Below are 23,548 nucleotides of genomic sequence, written 5' to 3'. Positions count from 1 at the left end.
AAGTTCCACTGATTCTAATAGAGCTGGGGTGTCAATCTACTGATTCTGGTAGAGCAGGGGTGTCAATCTACTGATTCTGGTAGAGCAGGGGTGTCAATCTACTGATTTTTGATGTCAATCTACTGATTCTGGTAGAGCAGGGGTGTCAATCTACTGATTCTGGTAGAGCAGGGGTGTCAATCTACTGATTCTAATAGAGCAGGGGTGTCAATCTACTGATTCTGGTAGAGCAGGGGTGTCAATCTACTGATTCTGGTAGAGCAGGGGTGTCAATCTACTGATTCTGATAGAGCAGGGGTGTCAATCTACTGATTCTGGTAGAGCAGGGGTGTCAATCTACTGATTCTAATAGAGCAGGGGTGTCAATCTACTGATTCTGATAGAGCAGGGGTGTCAATCTACCCTACCCTAACCTCAACTAAATATTTTAATAAATAATGTGGAAATTGAGCAGGCTGAGGTGACTAAACTCATTTTGACACACCTGGTCTTCAATAAGGTCCGGAGGGAAAAATTGGTTATATTTCCTCGCCTGTCAAAATTTGCAAAAAAAACCCCATCTCAACATCGTTTTTTTCTTTCTGGAATGTTCCGATGCTCCCCGACTGTGTAGTTTTCATGTCGGTGATTGGATCCCCTCGCAGGCTATATGCTTATCTTTATTTATTTATTTAGTTTGGTTTGGCAGGGTAGCCTAGTGGTTAGAGTGTTGGACTATTAACCGGAAGGTTGCAAGTTCAAACCCCCGAGCTGACAAGGTACAAATCTGTTGTTCTTCCCCTGAACAGGCAGTTAAACCCACTGTTCCTAGGCCGTTATTGAAAATAAGAATTTGTTCTTAACTGACTTGCCTAGTAAAATGTATATTTATTTATCTTTATTATGGTCTTACAGAGAGCTATGGGTTACATTGGGTTTGTTCTAGTGTCGTCGTCGTACCGACCAAACAGACAAGTATTCCTTGTGCAGTAATAGTCTCTGAAAATCGTTAAATACTGTCACCAGACTAAACCTGAAGGAGTGACCACAGAGACCCTATCGAAGCTAGAGACCTATTCATTTTATGGCTGTGCAGACAAAAAGATGGACAGAGCGAGAGAGCGAGAGAGAGAGAGAGAACAGAGCCAGCTAGAGGAGGGGAAGAGAGAGAGAGAGAGAGAGTTTAGCTGAAGCAGACATCAGTAGGCCAGAGGCAGTAGATTATTCTGCTAGATATAGAGCTATAGCTAGCCACAGCTGTGGCGTGATGCGTGCCTCTGTCATAGAAGGTCACATTGCTATTGGAACTGTCTGTGTGCGTGTTTTTGTGAGTGTGTGTATGTGTGAGGTGTTGTGACTCGACTAGATGACCCCTAGACTGTAACATTCCACTGTGTGGTCGCCGTGACAAATAATGAATGAAAAGAACAGCCTTAGAATCACTTATAATGGAGTCTGGTGTAGCAGTAACATTCAGGACTTATAATGGAGTCTGGTGTAGCAGTAACACTCAGGACTTATAATGGAGTCTGGTGTAGCAGTAACACTCAGGACTTATAATGGAGTCTGGTGTAGCAGTAACACTCAGGACTTATAATGGGGTCTGGTGTAGCAGTAACACTCAGGACAGCAGTAACACTCAGGACTTATAATGGGGTCTGGTGTAGCAGTAACACTCAGGACTTATAATGGAGTCTGGTGTAGCAGTAACACTCAGGACTTATAATGGGGTCTGGTGTAGCAGTAACACTCAGGACAGCAGTAACACTCAGGACTTATAATGGGGTCTGGTGTAGCAGTAACACTCAGGACTTATAATGGAGTCTGGTATAGCAGTAACACTCAGGACTTATAATGGAGTCTGGTGTAGCAGTAACACTCAGGACTTATAATGGGGTCTGGTGTAGCAGTAACACTCAGGACAGCAGTAACACTCAGGACTTATAATGGGGTCTGGTGTAGCAGTAACACTCAGGACTTATAATGGAGTCTGGTGTAGCAGTAACACTCAGGACTTATAATGGAGTCTGGTGTAGCAGTAACACTCAGGACTTATAATGGGGTCTGGTGTAGCAGTAACACTCAGGACAGCAGTAACACTCAGGACTTATAATGGGGTTTGGTGTAGCAGTAACACTCAGGACTTATAATGGAGTCTGGTGTAGCAGTAACACTCAGGACTTATAATGGAGTCTGGTGTAGCAGTAACACTCAGGACTTATAATGGAGTCTGGTGTAGCAGTAACACTCAGGACAGCAGTAACACTCAGGACTTATAATGGAGTCTGGTGTAGCAGTAACACTCAGGACTTATAATGGGGTCTGGTGTAGCAGTAACACTCAGGACAGCAGTAACACTCAGGACTTATAATGGAGTCTGGTGTAGCAGTAACACTCAGGACTTATAATGGAGTCTGGTGTGTAGCAGTAACACTCAGGACTTATAATGGAGTCTGGTGTAGCAGTAACACTCAGGACAGCAGTAACACTCAGGACTTATAATGGAGTCTGGTGTAACAGTAAAACCCAGGACTCCAGACCACACATGCACTCTTGGACATGGGGGGTTCTAGCCTATCGGCTGTGCCCACAGATCGACTGTGCCCATAATTAATTTTCTATGTCTCTATGTCTATCACCCAACCTCCGTTCTTCCACTTGTCCTATGAGAAACAGTCAGATAGGAACAGGAAATACGGGATTAGAACTCCATAGATTCTACAGACCCCCCGAGACTCCCAGAGTCTTCCCGAGACTCCCCGAGACTCCCAGAGACTCCCAGTGTCTTCCCGAGACTCCCAGAGTCTTCCCGAGACTCCCGAGACTCCCAGAGAGACCCCAGAGACTCCCAGTGTCTTCACGAGACTCCCAGAGTCTTCCCGAGACTCCCAGAGACTCCCAGAGTCTTCCCGAGACTCCTCGAGACTCCCAGAGTCTCCCCGAGACTCCCAGAGTCTTCCCGGGACTCCCAGAGTCTTCCCGGGACTCCCAGAGAGACCCCCGAGACTCCCAGAGTCTTCCCGAGACTCCCAGAGAGACGCCCGAGACGCCCGGAGTCTTCCCGAGACTCCCAGAGACTTCCCGAGACTCCCTGAGAGACACCCGAGACTTCCAGAGTCTTCCCGAGACTCCCGAGACCTCCAGAGTCTTCCCAAGACTCCCGAGACTCCCAGAGTCTTCCCGAGACTCCCCGAGACTCCCAGAGTCTTCCCGAGACTCCCCGAGACAAAGGCTTTGAGAAAGGGATTCAGGGGGTGATGGTGGAGGGAATGAGGGAGGGAAGGAGGGAGACCCAATGTCCATGGCTTTGAGAGGGTTATACAGATGCTGTATCTTTTTTTTTCTTCCCTTTTTCGTGGTATCCAATTAAGTTACTATCTTGTCTCATCGCTACAACTCCCGTACGTGCTCGGGAGAGACGAAGGTTGAAAGTCATGCGTCCTCCGATACACAACCCAACCAAGCCGCACTGCTTCTTGAGAGAGAAGGAGAGGATTCTAAACTGATCTTCCTCCTATGTCCATGGCTTTGAGAGGGTTATAGGGGAGGGAGGGAAGGGGGGAAGGAGGGAAGGAGAGGAGACTAACCTGATCTTCCTCCTATGTCCATGGCTTTGAGAGGGTTATAGGGAAGGGGGGAAGGGGGGAAGGAGAGGAGACTAACCTGATGTTCCTCCTATGTCCATGGCTTTGAGAGGGTTATAGGGAAGGGGGGAAGGGGGGAAGGAGAGGAGACTAACCTGATGTTCCTCCTATGTCCATGGCTTTGAGAGGGTTATAGGGGAAGGAGGGAAGGGGGGAAGGAGAGGAGACTAACCTGATGTTCCTCCTATGTCCATGGCTTTGAGAGGGTTATAGGGGAGGGAGGGAAGGGGGGAAGGAGAGGAGACTAACCTGATGTTCCTCCTATGTCCATGGCTTTGAGATTGCGTGCTTTGATGATGTTCACAGTGATGGTGTTGGCTGTTGGGTTATAGCACAGAGACACCAGCAAGTCCCCTCGCCTCCCCTGGGGAACACACACACACGCAGACACACAGACAGACAGACAGACAGACAGACAGACAGACAGACAGACAGACAGACAGACAGACAGACAGACAGACAGACAGACAGACAGACAGACAGACAGACAGACAGACAGACACAGCAGTTAGTCACTTTACATGCAGTGTAGACAGATCACCCTTGATCTGGGCCTATACTCACAAAGCATCTTAGTGTAGGAACCCAGGAACAGTTTCACATGTTAAATCATAATGACTAATAGGGGAGACCTGATCCTAGATCAAAGTAGCAAACCTACTCTGAGACACTTAGTGAGTACGGGCCCTGGTCTGGGACAGATTACTGGACAATGATTAAACCTAGAGAAATAAGATGTAAATAGGTTGAATGGAGAAAGACTGTCCAGTCTGACAACGTGGATTTTTGGGGCAAGTTGACCCAACTTACCACTCCCCTCCTCCTATCCTCCCCTCCCCTCCTCCTTCCGCTCCATCCTGCAGCGTTTGAGCCCTCCCTCCCCCCCTCCCCCCCTCCCCTCCTCCTCCTCCTCCTTACCGCTCCATCCTCCTCCCCTCCCTCCCCTCCTCCCCCCTCCTCCTCCTCCTCCTTACCGCTCCATCCTCCTCCTCCTCCCCCTCCCCTCCCCTCCTCCTCCTCCTCCTTACCGCTCCATCCATCCTCCTCCCCTCCCTCCCCTCCTCCCCTCCTCCTCCTCCTCCTCCTCCCCTCCCCTCCTCCTCCCATCCTCCTCCTCCTCCTCCTCCTCCTCCTTACCGCTCCATCCATGCAGGGTTTGAGCTATCCTCCCCTCCTCCTCCTCATATCCTGGAAGGACATTGACCTCATCCCGTCAGTTGAGGATGCCTGGTCATTCTTTAAAAGTAACTTCCTCACCATTTTAGATAAGCATGCTCCGTTCAAAAAATGCAGAACTAAGAACAGATACAGCCCTTGGTTCACTCCAGACCTGACTGCCCTCGACCAGCACAAAAACATCCTGTGGCGGACTGCAATAGCATCGAATAGCCCCCGTGATATGCAACTGTTCAGGGAAGTCAGGAACCAATACACGCAGTCAGTCAGGAAAGCTAAGGCCAGCTTCTTCAGGCAGAAGTTTGCATCCTGTAGCTCCAACTCCAAAAAGTTCTGGGACACTGTGAAGTCCATGGAGAACAAGAGCACCTCCTCCCAGCTGCCCACTGCACTGAGGCTAGGTAACACGGTCTCCACCGATAAATCCATGATTATCGAAAACTTCAATAAGCACCTCTCAACGGCTGGCCATGCCTTCCGCCTGGCTACTCCAACCTCGGCCAACAGCTCCGCCCCCCCCGCAGCTCCTCGCCCAAGCCTCTCCAGGTTCTCCTTTACCCAAATCCAGATAGCAGATGTTCTGAAAGAGCTGCAAAACCTGGACCCGTACATATCAGCTGGGCTTGACAATCTGGACCCTCTATTTCTGATACTATCTGCCGCCATTGTCGCAAACCCTATTACCAGCCTGTTCAACCTCTCTTTCATATCGTCTGAGATCCCCAAGGATTGGAAAGCTGCCGCAGTCATCCCCCTCTTCAAAGGGGGAGACACCCTGGACCCAAACTGCTATAGACCTATATCCATCCTGCCCTGCCTATCTAAGGTCTTCGAAAGCCAAGTCAACAAACAGGTCACTGACCATCTCGAATCCCTCCGTACCTTCTCCGCTGTGCAATCTGGTTTCCGAGCCGGTCACGGGTGCACCTCAGCCACACTCAAGGTACTAAACGATATCATAACCGCCATCGATAAAAGACAGTACTGTGCAGCCGTCTTCATCGACCTCGCCAAGGCTTTCGACTCTGTCAATCACCATATTCTTATCGGCAGACTCAGTAGCCTCGGTTTTTCGGATGACTGCCTTGCCTGGTTCACCAATTACTTTGCAGACAGAGTTCAGTGTGTCAAATCGGAGGGCCTGTTGTCCGGTCCTCTGGCAGTCTCTATGGGGGTGCCACAGGGTTCAATTCTCGGGCCGACTCTTTTCTCTGTATATATCAATGATGTTGCTCTTGCTGCGGGCGATTCCCTGATCCACCTCTACGCAGACGACACCATTCTATATACTTTCGGCCCATCATTGGACACTGTGCTATCTAACCTCCAAACGAGCTTCAATGCCATACAGCACTCCTTCCGTGGCCTCCAACTGCTCTTAAACGCGAGTAAAACCAAATGCATGCTTTTCAACCGATCGCTGCCTGCACTCGCATGACCGACTAGCATCACCACCCTGGATGGTTCCGACCTTGAATATGTGGACATCTATAAGTACCTAGGTGTCTGGCTAGACTGCAAACTCTCCTTCCAGACTCACATCAAACATATCCAATCGAAAATCAAATCAAGAGTCGGCTTTCTATTCCGCAACAAAGCCTCCTTCACTCACGCCGCCAAGCTTACCCTAGTAAAACTGACTATCCTACCGATCCTCGACTTCGGCGATGTCATCTACAAAATGGCTTCCAATACTCTACTCAGCAAACTGGATGCAGTCTATCACAGTGCCATCCGTTTTGTCACCAAAGCACCTTATACCACCCACCACTGCGACTTGTATGCTCTAGTCGGCTGGCCCTCGCTACATATTCGTCGCCAGAACCACTGGCTCCAGGTCATCTACAAGTCCATGCTAGGTAAAGCTCCGCCTTATCTCAGTTCACTGGTCACGATGGCAACACCCATCCGTAGCACGCGCTCCAGCAGGTGTATCTCACTGATCATCCCTAAAGCCAACACCTCATTTGGCCGCCTTTCGTTCCAGTACTCTGCTGCCTGTGACTGGAACGAACTGCAAAAATCGCTGAAGTTGGAGACTTTTATCTCCCTCACCAACTTCAAACATCAGCTATCCGAGCAGCTAACCGATCGCTGCAGCTGTACATAGTCTATTGGTAAATAGCCCACCCATTTTCACCTACCTCATTCCCATACTGTTTTTATACTGTTTTTTATTTATTTACTTTTCTGCTCTTTTGCACACCAATATCTCTACCTGTACATGACCATCTGATCATTTATCACTCCAGTGTTAATCTGCAAAATTGTATTATATATATTGTATAAAGACTGCTCATTTTTTCTACTGTGTTATTGACTTGTTAATTGTTTACTCCATGTGTAACTCTGTGTTGTCTGTTCACACTGCTATGCTTTATCTTGGCCAGGTCGCAGTTGCAAATGAGAACTTGTTCTCAACTAGCCTACCTGGTTAAATAAAGGTGAAATATATATATATATTTTTTTAAATCCTCCCCTCCTCCCCTCTCCTCTCCTCTCCTCCCCTCCACTCCCCTCCACTCCCCTCCACTCCCCTCCACTCCCCTCCTCCCCTCTCCTCTCCTCTCCTCCCCTCCACTCCCCTCCTCCTCCTCCTTACCGCTCCATCCATGCAGGGTTTGAGCTCCTTCCAGAAGGTCTGCATGTGTCCCAGGTCACTGAGCTTGTTGAGAGGGATGGATACCTCCCCGATGGGGTCGTTACGACTGAACCGGTCAAAGTCCAACACCTGGAGGTACAGAGTCCTCTCCCTCACCTTCTCATACGGGAAACCTGGGTGGGAGGGAGAAGGGGGAGGGGGGAGGAGAGAGAAACAGGCAGAAACAGAGAGAAGGAGAAACAGCGACAGTGAGAGATATAGATAGAAAACCGTTGTGTGAAAACAGTCACACTTGGGAAAGAGGTATTTTAACCTCAATAGGACTTCCTGGTTAAATAAAAGACTGACATATATCCTCAACAAGAAGCTGAGCGAATCAAATCAAATTGTACTGGTCGTGTACACAGTTAGCAGGTGTTACGGTGGATGCAGTAAGATGCTTGTGTTACTAGTTCCTGTCAATCAATACAGGAAACGACAAACAAGCGCGGGAATAATCAAAAAATGATTAACTTATTTTAAAAAATGTAGCACAGCAGTAGATATATTAACAGTATTAAAGTGACCAGTGTTCAGTGACTATGTATATAGGGCAGCAGTCTCTAAGGTGCAGGGTTGAGTACCAGGTGGTAGCCGTCTAGTAACAGTCTCTAAGGGGTAGAGTACCGGGTGGTAGGATGCTAGTAACAGTATCTAAGGTTCAGGGTGGTAGGAGGCTAGTAACAGTATCTAAGGTTCAGGGTGGTAGGAGGCTAGTAACAGTGACTAAGGTTCAGGGTGGTAGGAGGCTAGTAACAGTGACTAAGGTTCAGGGTGGTAGGAGGCTAGTAACAGTAACTAAGGTTCAGGGTGGTAGGATGCTAGTAACAGTGACTAAGGTGCAGGGTGGTAGGATACTAGTAACAGTGACTAAGGTGCAGGGTGGTAGGAGGCTAGTAACAGTGACTAAGGTTCAGGGTGGTAGGATGCTAGTAACAGTGACTAAGGTGCAGGGTGGAGTACCGGGTGGTAGGAGGCTAGTAACAGTGACTAAGGTTCAGGGTGGTAGGAGGCTAGTAACAGTGACTAAGGTTCAGGGTGGTAGGAGGCTAGTAACAGTGACTAAGGTTCAGGGTGGTAGGAGGCTAGTAACAGTAACTAAGGTTCAGGGTGGTAGGATGCTAGTAACAGTGACTAAGGTGCAGGGTGGTAGGAGGCTAGTAACAGTGACTAAGGTGCAGGGTGGTAGGATGCTAGTAACAGTGACTAAGGTGCAGGGTGGTAGGAGGCTAGTAACAGTGACTAAGGTTCAGGGTGGTAGGATGCTAGTAACAGTAACTAAGGTAGGGTAGAGTACCGGGTGGTAGGATGCTAGTAACAGTGACTAAGGTTCAGGGTGGTAGGATGCTAGTAACAGTAACTAAGGTTCAGGGTGGTAGGAGGCTAGTAACAGTGACTAAGGTGCAGGGTGGAGTACCGGGTGGTAGGAGGCTAGTAACAGCGACTAAGGTTCAGGGTAGAGTACCGGGTGGTAGCCGGCTAGTAACAGTAACTAAGGTTCAGGGTGGTAGGAGGCTAGTAACAGTGACTAAGGTTCAGGGTGGTAGGAGGCTAGTAACAGTGACTAAGGTTCAGGGTGGTAGGAGGCTAGTAACAGTGACTAAGGTTCAGGGTGGTAGGAGGCTAGTAACAGTGACTAAGGTTCAGGGTGGTAGGAGGCTAGTAACAGTGACTAAGGTGCAGGGTGGTAGGAGGCTAGTAACAGTGACTGACTAAGGTTCAGGGTGGTAGGATGCTAGTAACAGTGACTAAGGTGCAGGGTGGAGTACCGGGTGGTAGGAGGCTAGTAACAGTGACTAAGGTTCAGGGTGGTAGGAGGCTAGTAACAGTGACTAAGGTTCAGGGTGGTAGGAGGCTAGTAACAGTGACTAAGGTTCAGGGTGGTAGGAGGCTAGTAACAGTAACTAAGGTTCAGGGTGGTAGGATGCTAGTAACAGTAACTAAGGTAGGGTAGAGTACCGGGTGGTAGGATGCTAGTAACAGTGACTAAGGTTCAGGGTGGTAGGATGCTAGTAACAGTAACTAAGGTTCAGGGTGGTAGGAGGCTAGTAACTGTGACTAAGGTGCAGGGTGGAGTACTGGGTGGTAGGAGGCTAGTAACAGTGACTAAGGTTCAGGGTAGAGTACCGGGTGGTAGCCGGCTAGTAACAGTAACTAAGGTTCAGGGTGGTAGGAGGCTAGTAACAGTGACTAAGGTTCAGGGTGGTAGGAGGCTAGTAACAGTGACTAAGGTTCAGGGTGGTAGGAGGCTAGTAACAGTGACTAAGGTTCAGGGTGGTAGGAGGCTAGTAACAGTGACTAAGGTTCAGGGTGGTAGGAGGCTAGTAACAGTGACTAAGGTGCAGGGTGGTAGGAGGCTAGTAACAGTGACTTACTAAGGTGCAGGGTGGTAGGAGGCTAGTAACAGTGACTGACTAAGGTTCCGGGTGGTAGGAGGCTAGTAACAGTGACTGACTAAGGTGCAGGGTGGTAGGAGGCTAGTAACAGTGACTAAGGTTCCGGGTGGTAGGAGGCTCGTAACAGTGACTGACTCAGGTTCCGGGTGGTAGGAGGCTAGTAACAGTGACTGACTAAGGTGCAGGGTTTTAGGAGGCTAGTAACAGTGACTAAGGTTCAGGGTGGTAGGAGGCTAGTAACAGTGACTGAGTAAGGTTCAGGGTGGTAGGAGGCTAGTAACAGTGACTAAGGTGCAGGGTGGTAGGATGCTAGTAACAGTGACTGACTAAGGTTCAGGGTGGTAGGAGGCTAGTAACAGTGACTAAGGTGCAGGGTCGAGTACCGGGTGGTAGGATGCTAGTAACAGTAACTAAGGTTCAGGGTGGTAGGAGGCTAGTAACAGTGACTAAGTTCCAGGGTGGTAGGATGCTAGTAACAGTGACTGACTAAGGTTCAGGGTGGTAGGATGCTAGTAACAGTAACTAAGGTTCAGGGTGGTAGGAGGCTAGTAACAGTGACTAAGGTGCAGGGTGGTAGGATGCTAGTAACAGTGACTAAGGTGCAGGGTGGTAGGAGGCTAGTAACAGTGACTAAGGTTCAGGGTGGTAGGAGGCTAGTAACAGTGACTAAGGTTCAGGGTGGTAGGAGGCTAGTAACAGTGACTAAGGTTCAGGGTGGTAGGAGGCTAGTAACAGTGACTAAGTTTCAGGGTGGTAGGATGCTAGTAACAGTGACTAAGGTGCAGGGTGGTAGGAGGCTAGTAACAGTGACTAAGGTTCAGGGTTTTAGGAGGCTAGTAACAGTGACTAAGGTTCAGGGTGGTAGGAGGCTAGTAACAGTGACTAAGGTTCAGGGTGGTAGGAGGCTAGTAACAGTGACTAAGGTTCAGGGGGTGGTAGGAGGCTAGTAACAGTGACTAAGGTGCAGGGTGGTAGGAGGCTAGTAACAGTGACTTACTAAGGTGCAGGGTGGTAGGAGGCTAGTAACAGTGACTGACTAAGGTTCCGGGTGGTAGGAGGCTAGTAACAGTGACTGACTAAGGTGCAGGGTGGTAGGAGGCTAGTAACAGTGACTAAGATCCGGGTGGTAGGAGGCTAGTAACAGTGACTGACTCAGGTTCCGGGTGGTAGGAGGCTAGTAACAGTGACTGACTAAGGTGCAGGGTTTTAGGAGGCTAGTAACAGTGACTAAGGTTCAGGGTGGTAGGAGGCTAGTAACAGTGACTGACTAAGGTTCAGGGTGGTAGGAGGCTAGTAACAGTGACTAAGGTGCAGGGTGGTAGGATGCTAGTAACAGTGACTGACTAAGGTTCAGGGTGGTAGGAGGCTAGTAACAGTGACTAAGGTGCAGGGTCGAGTACCGGGTGGTAGGATGCTAGTAACAGTAACTAAGGTTCAGGGTGGTAGGAGGCTAGTAACAGTGACTAAGTTCCAGGGTGGTAGGATGCTAGTAACAGTGACTGACTAAGGTTCAGGGTGGTAGGATGCTAGTAACAGTAACTAAGGTTCAGGGTGGTAGGAGGCTAGTAACAGTGACTAAGGTGCAGGGTGGTAGGAGGCTAGTAACAGTGACTAAGGTTCAGGGTGGTAGGATGCTAGTAACAGTGACTAAGGTGCAGGGTGGAGTACCGGGTGGTAGGAGGCGGTGATACAGCATCCTGGCGGGCTGTATCACCGCCTGGTACGGCAACTGCTCCGCCCTCAACCGTAAGGCTCTCCAGAGGGTAGTGAGGTCTGCACAACGCATCACCGGGGGCAAACTACCTGCCCTCCAGGACACCTACACCACCCGATGTTACAGGAAGGCCATAAAGATCATCAAGGACATCAACCACCCAAACCACTGCCTGTTCACCCCGCTATCATCCAGAAGGCGAGGTCAGTACAGGTGCATCAAAGCTGGGACCGAGAGACTGAAAAACAGCTTCTATCTCAAGGCCATCAGACTGTTAAACAGCAATCACTAACATTGAGTGGCTGCTGCCAACACACTGTCATTGACACTGACCCAACTCCAGCCACTTTAATAATGGGAATTGATGGGAAATGATGTAAATATATCACTAGCCACTTTAAACAATGCTACCTTATATAATGTTACTTACCCTACACTATTCATCTCATATGCATATGTATATACTGTTCTAGATCATCGACTGCATTCTTATGTCACTAGCCACTTTAACTATGCCACTTTGTTTACTTTGTCTACATACTCATCTCATATGTATATACTGGTACCATCTACTGTATGCTGCTCTGTACCATCACTCATTCATATATCCTTATGTTATCCCCTACACTGTGTATAAGACAGTAGTTTTGGAATTGTTAGTTAGATTACTTGTTGGTTATCACTGCATTGTCGGAACTAGAAGCACAAGCATTTCGCTACACTCGCATTAACATCTGCTAACCATGTGTATGTGACAAATAAAATTTGATTTGATTTGATTTGATTTAGTAACAGTGACTAAGGTTCAGGGTGGTAGGAGGCTAGTAACAGTGACTAAGGTTCAGGGTGGTAGGAGGCTAGTAACAGTGACTAAGGTTCAGGGTGGTAGGAGGCTAGTAACAGTAACTAAGGTTCAGGGTGGTAGGATGCTAGTAACAGTGACTAAGGTGCAGGGTGGTAGGAGGCTAGTAACAGTGACTAAGGTGCAGGGTGGTAGGATGCTAGTAACAGTGACTAAGGTGCAGGGTGGTAGGAGGCTAGTAACAGTGACTAAGGTTCAGGGTGGTAGGATGCTAGTAACAGTAACTAAGGTAGGGTAGAGTACCGGGTGGTAGGATGCTAGTAACAGTGACTAAGGTTCAGGGTGGTAGGATGCTAGTAACAGTAACTAAGGTTCAGGGTGGTAGGAGGCTAGTAACAGTGACTAAGGTGCAGGGTGGAGTACCGGGTGGTAGGAGGCTAGTAACAGCGACTAAGGTTCAGGGTAGAGTACCGGGTGGTAGCCGGCTAGTAACAGTAACTAAGGTTCAGGGTGGTAGGAGGCTAGTAACAGTGACTAAGGTTCAGGGTGGTAGGAGGCTAGTAACAGTGACTAAGGTTCAGGGTGGTAGGAGGCTAGTAACAGTGACTAAGGTTCAGGGTGGTAGGAGGCTAGTAACAGTGACTAAGGTTCAGGGTGGTAGGAGGCTAGTAACAGTGACTAAGGTGCAGGGTGGTAGGAGGCTAGTAACAGTGACTGACTAAGGTTCAGGGTGGTAGGATGCTAGTAACAGTGACTAAGGTGCAGGGTGGAGTACCGGGTGGTAGGAGGCTAGTAACAGTGACTAAGGTTCAGGGTGGTAGGAGGCTAGTAACAGTGACTAAGGTTCAGGGTGGTAGGAGGCTAGTAACAGTGACTAAGGTTCAGGGTGGTAGGAGGCTAGTAACAGTAACTAAGGTTCAGGGTGGTAGGATGCTAGTAACAGTAACTAAGGTAGGGTAGAGTACCGGGTGGTAGGATGCTAGTAACAGTGACTAAGGTTCAGGGTGGTAGGATGCTAGTAACAGTAACTAAGGTTCAGGGTGGTAGGAGGCTAGTAACTGTGACTAAGGTGCAGGGTGGAGTACTGGGTGGTAGGAGGCTAGTAACAGTGACTAAGGTTCAGGGTAGAGTACCGGGTGGTAGCCGGCTAGTAACAGTAACTAAGGTTCAGGGTGGTAGGAGGCTAGTAACAGTGACTAAGGTTCAGGGTGGTAGGAGGCTAGTAACAGTGACTAAGGTTCAGGGTGGTAGGAGGCTAGTAACAGTGACTAAGGTTCAGGGTGGTAGGAGGCTAGTAACAGTGACTAAGGTTCAGGGTGGTAGGAGGCTAGTAACAGTGACTAAGGTGCAGGGTGGTAGGAGGCTAGTAACAGTGACTTACTAAGGTGCAGGGTGGTAGGAGGCTAGTAACAGTGACTGACTAAGGTTCCGGGTGGTAGGAGGCTAGTAACAGTGACTGACTAAGGTGCAGGGTGGTAGGAGGCTAGTAACAGTGACTAAGGTTCCGGGTGGTAGGAGGCTCGTAACAGTGACTGACTCAGGTTCCGGGTGGTAGGAGGCTAGTAACAGTGACTGACTAAGGTGCAGGGTTTTAGGAGGCTAGTAACAGTGACTAAGGTTCAGGGTGGTAGGAGGCTAGTAACAGTGACTGAGTAAGGTTCAGGGTGGTAGGAGGCTAGTAACAGTGACTAAGGTGCAGGGTGGTAGGATGCTAGTAACAGTGACTGACTAAGGTTCAGGGTGGTAGGGGCTAGTAACAGTGACTAAGGTGCAGGGTCGAGTACCGGGTGGTAGGATGCTAGTAACAGTAACTAAGGTTCAGGGTGGTAGGAGGCTAGTAACAGTGACTAAGTTCCAGGGTGGTAGGATGCTAGTAACAGTGACTGACTAAGGTTCAGGGTGGTAGGATGCTAGTAACAGTAACTAAGGTTCAGGGTGGTAGGAGGCTAGTAACAGTGACTAAGGTGCAGGGTGGTAGGATGCTAGTAACAGTGACTAAGGTGCAGGGTGGTAGGAGGCTAGTAACAGTGACTAAGGTTCAGGGTGGTAGGAGGCTAGTAACAGTGACTAAGGTTCAGGGTGGTAGGAGGCTAGTAACAGTGACTAAGGTTCAGGGTGGTAGGAGGCTAGTAACAGTGACTAAGTTTCAGGGTGGTAGGATGCTAGTAACAGTGACTAAGGTGCAGGGTGGTAGGAGGCTAGTAACAGTGACTAAGGTTCAGGGTGGTAGGAGGCTAGTAACAGTGACTAAGGTTCAGGGTGGTAGGAGGCTAGTAACAGTGTCTAAGGTTCAGGGTGGTAGGAGGTTAGTAACAGTGACTAAGTTTCAGGGTGGTAGGAGGCTAGTAACAGTGACTAAGGTGCAGGGTGGTAGGAGGCTAGTAACAGTGACTTACTAAGGTGCAGGGTGGTAGGAGGCTAGTAACAGTGACTGACTAAGGTTCCGGGTGGTAGGAGGCTAGTAACAGTGACTGACTAAGGTGCAGGGTGGTAGGAGGCTAGTAACAGTGACTAAGATCCGGGTGGTAGGAGGCTAGTAACAGTGACTGACTCAGGTTCCGGGTGGTAGGAGGCTAGTAACAGTGACTGACTAAGGTGCAGGGTTTTAGGAGGCTAGTAACAGTGACTAAGGTTCAGGGTGGTAGGAGGCTAGTAACAGTGACTGACTAAGGTTCAGGGTGGTAGGAGGCTAGTAACAGTGACTAAGGTGCAGGGTGGTAGGATGCTAGTAACAGTGACTGACTAAGGTTCAGGGTGGTAGGAGGCTAGTAACAGTGACTAAGGTGCAGGGTCGAGTACCGGGTGGTAGGATGCTAGTAACAGTAACTAAGGTTCAGGGTGGTAGGAGGCTAGTAACAGTGACTAAGTTCCAGGGTGGTAGGATGCTAGTAACAGTGACTGACTAAGGTTCAGGGTGGTAGGATGCTAGTAACAGTAACTAAGGTTCAGGGTGGTAGGAGGCTAGTAACAGTGACTAAGGTGCAGGGTGGTAGGATGCTAGTAACAGTGACTAAGGTTCAGGGTGGTAGGATGCTAGTAACAGTGACTGACTAAGGTTCAGGGTGGTAGGAGGCTAGTAACAGTGACTAAGGTTCAGGGTGGTAGGATGCTAGTAACAGTGACTGACTAAGGTTCAGGGTGGTAGGAGGCTAGTAACAGTGACTGACTAAGTAAGGTTCAAGGTGGTAGGAGGCTAGTAACTAAGGTGCAGGGTCGAGTACCGGGTGGTAGGATGCTAGTAACAGTGGGTCCCAAACACCCATACTTCCGTCTTAAATTGTAGGCCGTTGAGCAAAACGTTTAATAGTATGCAACATTTCAATAATCAAGTATTTTTTAAATTCCAGGATGTCATACTAATTTTCAGCGTTGTTTTTAGTATTGCTTTTTTATTTTAGTCTACTTGGTAAATATTTTATTCTTCTTGAACTGCACTCTTGGTTAAGGGCTTGTAAAGTAAAGCATTTCACGGTAAAGTCTACACTTGTTGTATTTGGCGCATGTGACAAATACATTTGGATTTGGATGTTTGGGGTTTTGGGCTGGGTTTCTGTACAGCACTTTGAGATATCAGCTGATGTACGAAGGGCTATATAAATACATTTGATTTGATTTGATTTGATTTGACAACAGCTGATCAATTAGACATGGGGCTGTTCTACTGAAGTCAACAAAAAGTGGGGAAACAACGCAATCATGCATGATGCATTCTCAGTATGCGAAAATATGTTTAATACTATGCAAAATTTTTAAAATCGATTATGGTTTAAATGCCAAGATGATTTACTCATTTCGAGGATTCATCTAGTCAAATTTGAATTCTCTTCAAGTAGCCAACAACAAAACTAGGCTACTAAGTCATTTTTGTTCTCCTTAAAAAGTTTTTTTTTAAACTAATCGTAAGGCTACATCTTTTAAAACAGAAATATTGAAATTTAAATTTTATGCAAAGCAGATTTCTGTTTTCTTGCTGAAAAATGTTTATTGTTCTCTTGGCCTTTGTCAGAGCTTTTAAACTGAACAAAAATATAGACACAGCATGTAAAGTGTTGTTCCCATGCTTCATGAGCTGAAATAAAAGATCACAGAAATGTTCCATACAAACAAAAAGCTTATTCAGCTCCAATCTTGTGCACATATTTGTTTACATCCACATTAATGAGCATGCAATTTTTTTTATTTAATTTTTGCAAGTCAGTTCAGAACAAATTCTTATTTTCAATGACGGCCTAGGAACAGTGGGTTAAACTGCCTGTTCAGGGGCAGAACGACAGATTTGTACCTTGTGGGCTCGGGGATTTGAACTTGCAACCTTCCGGTTACTAGTCCAACACTCTAACCACTAGGCTACCTACTAGGTTGTGAGTCCAGTTGGGGCAGGAATCACAAATATACTATAGTGTTGGCATGCTGACTGCAGGAATGTCCACCAGAGCTGTTGCCAGATAATTTAATGTTAATTTCTCGACCATAAACTACCTACAACGTCGTTTTAGAGAATTTGGCAGCACATATCATATTGGCCTCACAACCGCAGACCTCATGCCTTGCCAGCCCAGGACCTCCGCATCCGGCTTCTTCACCTGCAGGAACGTCTGAGACCAGCCACCCGGACAGCTGATGAAACCGTGGGTTTGAACAACCGAAGAAACTGTCAGAAACCGTCTTCTTAGAGAAGCTGATCTGCATCGTTGTCGTCCTCACCAGGGTCTTGACTTGACTACAGTTCGGCATCGTAACCGACTTCAGTGGGTAAATGCTCACCTTCGATGGCCACTGGCACCCTGGAGAAGTGTGCTCTTCACAGATGAATCCCGGTTTCAACTGCACCGGGCAGATGATGGCGTCGTGTGGGCGCGTCGTGTGGGAGCGTGTATGGGGTGAACGGTTTGCCCCGTGGTGGCTGTGGGGTTACGGTATGGGCAGGCATAAGCTACGGATAACGAACACAACTGCATTTTTATCTATGGCAATTTGAATGCACAGAGATGCAGTGATGAGAATCCTGAGGCCCATTGTTGTGCCATTCATCCTCTACCATCATCTCATGTTTCAGCATGATGATGCACGGCCCCCATGTCACAAGGATCTGTACACAATTCCTGGAAGGTGAAAATGTCCCAGTTCTTCCGTAGCATGCAACTCACCAGATATTTCACCCATTGAGCATGTTTGGGATGCTCTGGATCAACGTGTACGACAGCGTGTTCCAGTTCCCGCCAATATCCAGCAACTTCGCACAGCCGTTGAAGAGGAGTGGGACAACATTCCACAGACCACAATCAACAGCCTGATCAACTCTATGTTAAAGAGATGTGTAGCGCTGAATGAGGCAAATGGTGGTGGTCACACCAGATACTGACTGGTTTTCTGATCCACACCCCTACCTTTTTAAAAAAAGTATCTGTGATCAACAGATTCATATCTGTATTCCCAGTCATGTGAAATCCATAGATTAGGGACTAATGAATATACAGTATTTCATTTGACTCATTTCCTTATATGAACTGTAAACTCAGATTTTTCTTTTAAATTGTTGCGTTTTATATTTTTGTTCAGTGTAAATACTAAACCATCTTTTTTTGATTTGTGAATGTGTCCGCTCCGGGGACTCAGGACGTGGTTGACGTCACGTTAATCAGGTCTTTTGATTTGGACACGTGGATTGTTTTAGGCTAACTATCTAATTATTTAATTTATGAATCAAGCCTGAGCAGTCATTCTGATCTCTGTTTTACTTTACTATGTTGCTGTCCAGCGGTTCTGAATGTGAGATGACTGTCTACATTTTACTGTGCAAGAGCCTTTTGATTGGAAGATTTTAAAGGGTTTTGGTATGTTGTACAAGGCTATTTAATTTAATTTAATTTATATACCTTATGTTAGAGAACTTTGGTTTTCGCTAAAAACTATGTTGAAATCACAGGCGGCTGGTGGCACCTTTAATCCGGGAGGATGGGCTCATAATATGGCTGGAAGGGAATTAATGGAATGGTATCGAGTACATCAAACACGTGGTTTCCATGTTTGATACCATTCCATGAACTCCATTCCAGCCATTATTATGAGCCATCTCCCTTTAGAGACCTCCTGGAGTTAAATAGGACAGATGTTCTGTTATGGTCTACGACAGTATACGTTGAATGTGACAGTCAGTCTATAACCAGCCTGAGTAGGTCTATAACCAGCCTGAGTAGGTCTATAACCAGCCTGAAGAGGTCTATAACCAGCCTGAGGAGGTCTATAACTCCATTAGATTGAATGTGATAGTCTGTCTATAACCAGCCTAAGTAGGTCTATAACCAGCCTGAGTAGGTCTATAACCAGCCTGAGGAGGTCTATAACCAGCCTGAGGAGGTCTATAACCAGCCTGAGGAGGTCTATAACCAGCCTGAGTAGGTCTATAACCAGCTTGAGGAGGTCTATAACCAGCCTGAGGAGGTCTATAACCAGCCTGAGTAGGTCTATAACCAGCTTGAGGAGGTCTATAACCAGCCTGAGGAGGTCTATAACCAGCCTGAGTAGGTCTATAATCAGCTTGAGGAGGTCTATAACCAGCCTGAGGAGGTCTATAACCAGCCTGAGGAGGTCTATAACCAGCCTGAGTAGGTCTATAACCAGCCTGAGGAGGTATATAATTCCATTAGGTTGAATGTCTGTCTATAACCAGCCTGAGGAGGACTATATAACTCCATTTGGTTGAATCCCCTACACAGTAGAGGAGGGGTGCTGTTGGGGCGGTAAGCAAATTGTAGTGGGTCTAGGGTGTCGGGTAAGGTGGAGGCAATATGGTCCTTAACTAGCCTCTCAAAGCACTTCATGATGACAGAAGTGAGTGCTACGGGGCGATAGTTATTTAGTTCAGTTACCTTAGCTTTCTTGGATGCAGGAATGATGGTGGACATCTTGAAGCAAGTGGAGACAACAGACTGGGATAGGGAATGATTGAATATGTCCATAAACACTCCAGCCAGCTGGTGTACTCATGCTCTGAGGACAGGGCTTGGGATGCCAGTCTGGGCTGGTAGCCTTGCAAGGGTTAACATGCTTATATGTCTTACTCACATTGGCCACGGAGATCGGGAGCACACAGTCCTTAGGAACGGCGGAGGCCTACGCCGGCAGCTCAGTGTTGTTTTCCTCGAAGCCAGCAAAGAAGGTGTTTAGCTTGTCCGGGAGCAAGGCATCGGTGTCCGCGAGGTGGCTGGCTTCCTTTTATAACATGTGATTGTCTGGAGTCCCTACCCACATACATTTCATGACTGAGCTGTTGAATTGCAGCTCCTCTTTGTCTCTGTACTAATGTTTTTGCTTCTTTGATTGCCCTTACGGACGTCACAGCTGGTCTGTCTGTACACGTCCACGTTCCAAGTCACCTTGCCGTGGTTAAATGCCATGGTTCGCACTTTTAGTATTGCGTGAATGCTGCCATCAATCCATGGTTTGGATAAGTTCTAATCACAGTAGTAACAACATCCTCTATGCACTTCCTCAGACCAATGTTGAACAGTCCTTACCAACCACAGGAGCTTCCTGCTTATGTTTCTGCCTATAGGCAGGGAGGAGCAGATTGGAGGCCTGGTCAGATTTCCCGAAGAAAGGCGGGTGAGGGCCTTGTAGCCATGCTACCTATCTCTTACCTATCTCCCCACGATTTGGTCCTGCCGTACATACCTACGCATGCGCTACGGTCACAAGACGCAGGCCTCCTCACTGTCCCTAGAATTTATAAGCAAACAGCTGGAGGCAGGGCTTTCTCCTATAAAGCTCAATTTTTATGGAATGGTCTGCCTATCCACGTGAGAGACGCAGACTCAGTCTCGACCTTTAAGTCCTTACTGAAGACTCATCTCTTCAGTAGGTCCTATGATTGAGTGTAGTCTGGCCCAGGGGTGCGAAGGTGAACGGCAAGGTACTGGAGCGATGAACCGCCCTTGCTGTCTCTGCCTGTCCGGCTCCCCTCTCTCCATTGGGATTCTCTGCATCTGACCCTATTACAGGGGCTGAGTCACTGGCTTACTAGTGCTCTTCCATGACATCCCTGGGAGGGGTGCGTCACTTGAGTGGGTTGAGTCACTGTCGTGATCTTCCTGTCCAGTTTGCGCCCCCTCGGGCTCGTGCAGTGGAGGAGATCTCCGTAGACTATACTCAGCCTTGTCTCAGGGTAGTAAGTTGATGGTCTGTTTATATCCCTCTAGTGGTGTGGGGGCTGTGCTTTCGCAAAATTGTTGGGGTCATATTCTGCATGGCTGGCCCTGTCCGAGGGTCGGGGGTATCGTCGGACGGAGCCACAGTGTCTCCCGACCCCTCCGTCTTAGCCTCCACTATCCATGCTGCAATAGTCTATGTGCCGGGGGTTAGATTCAGTCTGTTATATCTGGTGTGATTCTCCTGTCTTATCTGGTGTCCTGTGTGAATTTAAGTATGCTCCCTCGAATTCTCTCTCTCTCTCTCTCCCTCTGTCTCTCTCCCTCCCCTCCCGGAGAACCTGAGCCCGAGGACCATGCCTCAGGACAACCTGGCCTGATGACTCCTGGCTGTCCCCAGTGCACCTGGTCGTGCTGCTATTCCAGTTTCAACTGTTCTGCCTTATTATTATACTATGGAACCCTGTACACTGGACGTGTTACCTTGTCCCGGACCTGCTGTTTTCAACTCTCTCTCTCTCTTTCTACCTCACATGCTGTCTCAACTTCTGAATGCTTGGCTATGAAAAGCCAACTGACATTTTCTCCTGCAGCTGCTGACCTGCGATTATTATTTAACCCTGCTGATTTTTTATGAACGTTTGAAGAAGAATGATCTGGTCTTAATGGCCATGTACTCTTATAATCTCCACCCAGCCAGAAGAGGATTGGCCACCCCTCAGAGCTAGGTTCCTCTCTAGGTTTCTACATCGGTTCCTACCTTTCTAGGGAGTTTTTCCAAGCCACCGTGCTTCTAAATCTGCATTGCTTGCTGTTTTCTTTTGGGAGCACTTTCCTCCGATCTTTTTTATTAAAGTTTTCTATTTGAACACCGTGTAGTTCTTTGAGAGCCGTCACAGTGTCTGCATTTGAGGGAGTGAATATAACCAAAGAAAATAATCCCGGGAGGTAATGCGGTTGGAATTCAATGATATTCCAGACGGGAATATACGCTACCACTATCACACCCTGAGTATACTCATGTATACAGTGCCTTCAGAAAGTCTATTGTTGAAAGTAGAAAGTATTCATACCCTTTGACTTTTTCCACATTCTGTTAGTTACAGCCTTATTCTAAGTTATTCTAAGAGGCACCGGATGAACCCAGGCCCTGCATGTCCCCATGCACCCTCATTTGTTGACTTCTGTGATCGAAAAAGCCTTGGTTTCATGCATGTCAACATCAGAAGCCTCCTCCCTAAGTTTGTTTTACTCACTGCTTTAGCACACTCTGCTAACCCTGATGTCCTTGCCGTGTCTGAATCCTGGCTCAGGAAGGCCACCAAAAATTCAGAGATTTCCATATCCAACTATAACATCTTCCATCAAGATAGAACTGCCAAAGGGGGAGGAGTTGCAGTCTACTGCAGAGATAGCCTGCAAAGTAATGTCATACTTTCCAGGTCCATACCCAAACAGTTCGAACTACTAATTCTGAAAATGACTCTCTCCAGAAATAAGTCTCTCACTGTTTCCGCCTGCTACCGACCCCCCTCAGCTCCCAGCTGTGCCCTGGACACCATTTGTGAATTGATTGCCCCCCATCTAGCTTCAGAGTTTGTTCTGTTAGGTGACCTAAACTGGGATATGCTTAACACCCCGGCAGTCCTACAATCTAAGCTAGATAACCTCAATCTCACACAAATCATCAAGGAACCCACCAGGTACAACCCTAACTCTGTAAGCAAGGGCACCCTCATAGACGTCATCCTGACCAACTGGCCCTCCAAATACACCTCCGCTGTCTTCAACCAGGATCTCAGCGATCACTGCCTCATTGCCTGTATCCGCTACGGTGCCGCAGTCAAACGACCACCCCTCATCACTGTCAAACGCTCCCTAAAACACTTCTGTGAGCAGGCCTTTCTAATCGACCTGGCCCAGGTATCCTGGAAGGACATTGACCTCATCCCGTTAGTTGAGGATGCCTGGTCATTCTTTAAGAGTAACTTCCTCACCATTTTAGATAAGCATGCTCCGTTCAAAAAATGCAGAACTAAGAACAGATACAGCCCTTGGTTCACTCCAAACCTGACTGCCCTCGACCAGCACAAAAACATCCTGTGGCGGACTGCAATAGCATCGAATAGTCCCCGCGATAAGCAACTGTTCAGGGAAGTCAGGAACCAATACACGCAGTCAGTCAGGAAAGCTAAGGCCAGCTTCTTCAGGCAGAAGTTTGCATCCTGTAGCTCCAACTCCAAAAAGTTCTGGGACACTGTGAAGTCCATGGAGAACAAGAGCACCTCCTCCCAGCTGCCCACTGCACTGAGGCTAGGGAACACGGTCACCACCGATAAATCCATGATTATCGAAAACTTCAACAAGCATTTCTCAATGGCTGGCCATGCCTTCCGCCTGGCTACTCCTACCTCGGCCAACAGCCCCGCAGCTCCTCGCCCAAGCCTCTCCAGGTTCTCCTTTACCCAAATCCAGATAGCAGATGTTCTGAAAGATCTGCAAAACCTGGACCCGTATAAATCAGCTGGGCTTGACAATCTGGACCCTCTATTTCTGAAACTATCCGCCGCCATTGTCGCAACCCCTATTACCAGCCTGTTCAACCTCTCTTTCATATCGTCTGAGATCCCCAAGGATTGGAAAGCTGCCGCAGTCATCCCCCTCTTCAAAGGGGGAGACACCCTGGACCCAAACTGTTACAGACCTATATCCATTCTGCCCTGCCTATCTAAGGTCTTCGAAAGCCAAGTCAACAAACAGGTCACTGACCATCTCGAATCCCACCGTACCTTCTCCGCTATGCAATCTGGTTTCCGAGCCGGTCACGGGTGCACCTCAGCCACACTCAAGGTACTAAACGATATCATAACCATCGACAAAAGACAGTACTGTGCAGCCGTCTTCATCGACCTTGCCAAGGCTTTCGACTCTGTCAATCACCATATTCTTATCGGCAGACTCAGTAGCCTCGGTTTTTCGGATGACTGCCTTGCCTGGTTCACCAATTACTTTGCAGACAGAGTTCAGTGTGTCAAATCGGAGGGCATGC

The 23,548-nt window shown here is 48.0% G+C and overlaps 1 protein-coding gene across 1 annotated transcript in view; it reads right to left on the bottom strand.

Annotated features, from left to right (window-relative positions):
- The window catches only part of LOC115124304 (synaptotagmin-7-like), a 264,926-nt gene that overhangs the window by 1,722 nt on the left and 239,656 nt on the right, over positions 1 to 23,548 (bottom strand). The window contains exons 10-11 of the mRNA XM_065002754.1: positions 7,402 to 7,574; positions 3,873 to 3,987 (exon numbers count right to left, since the gene is read on the bottom strand). Coding sequence (XP_064858826.1) covers positions 3,873 to 3,987; positions 7,402 to 7,574 — 288 coding nt within the window. The remainder of the gene's footprint in view (positions 1 to 3,872; positions 3,988 to 7,401; positions 7,575 to 23,548) is intronic.

The sequence above is a fragment of the Oncorhynchus nerka genome, linkage group LG17 (assembly GCF_034236695.1).
Source record: "Oncorhynchus nerka isolate Pitt River linkage group LG17, Oner_Uvic_2.0, whole genome shotgun sequence".
NCBI lineage: Eukaryota > Metazoa > Chordata > Actinopteri > Salmoniformes > Salmonidae > Oncorhynchus > Oncorhynchus nerka.
This window is presented reverse-complemented; position numbering and strand designations above follow the sequence as displayed.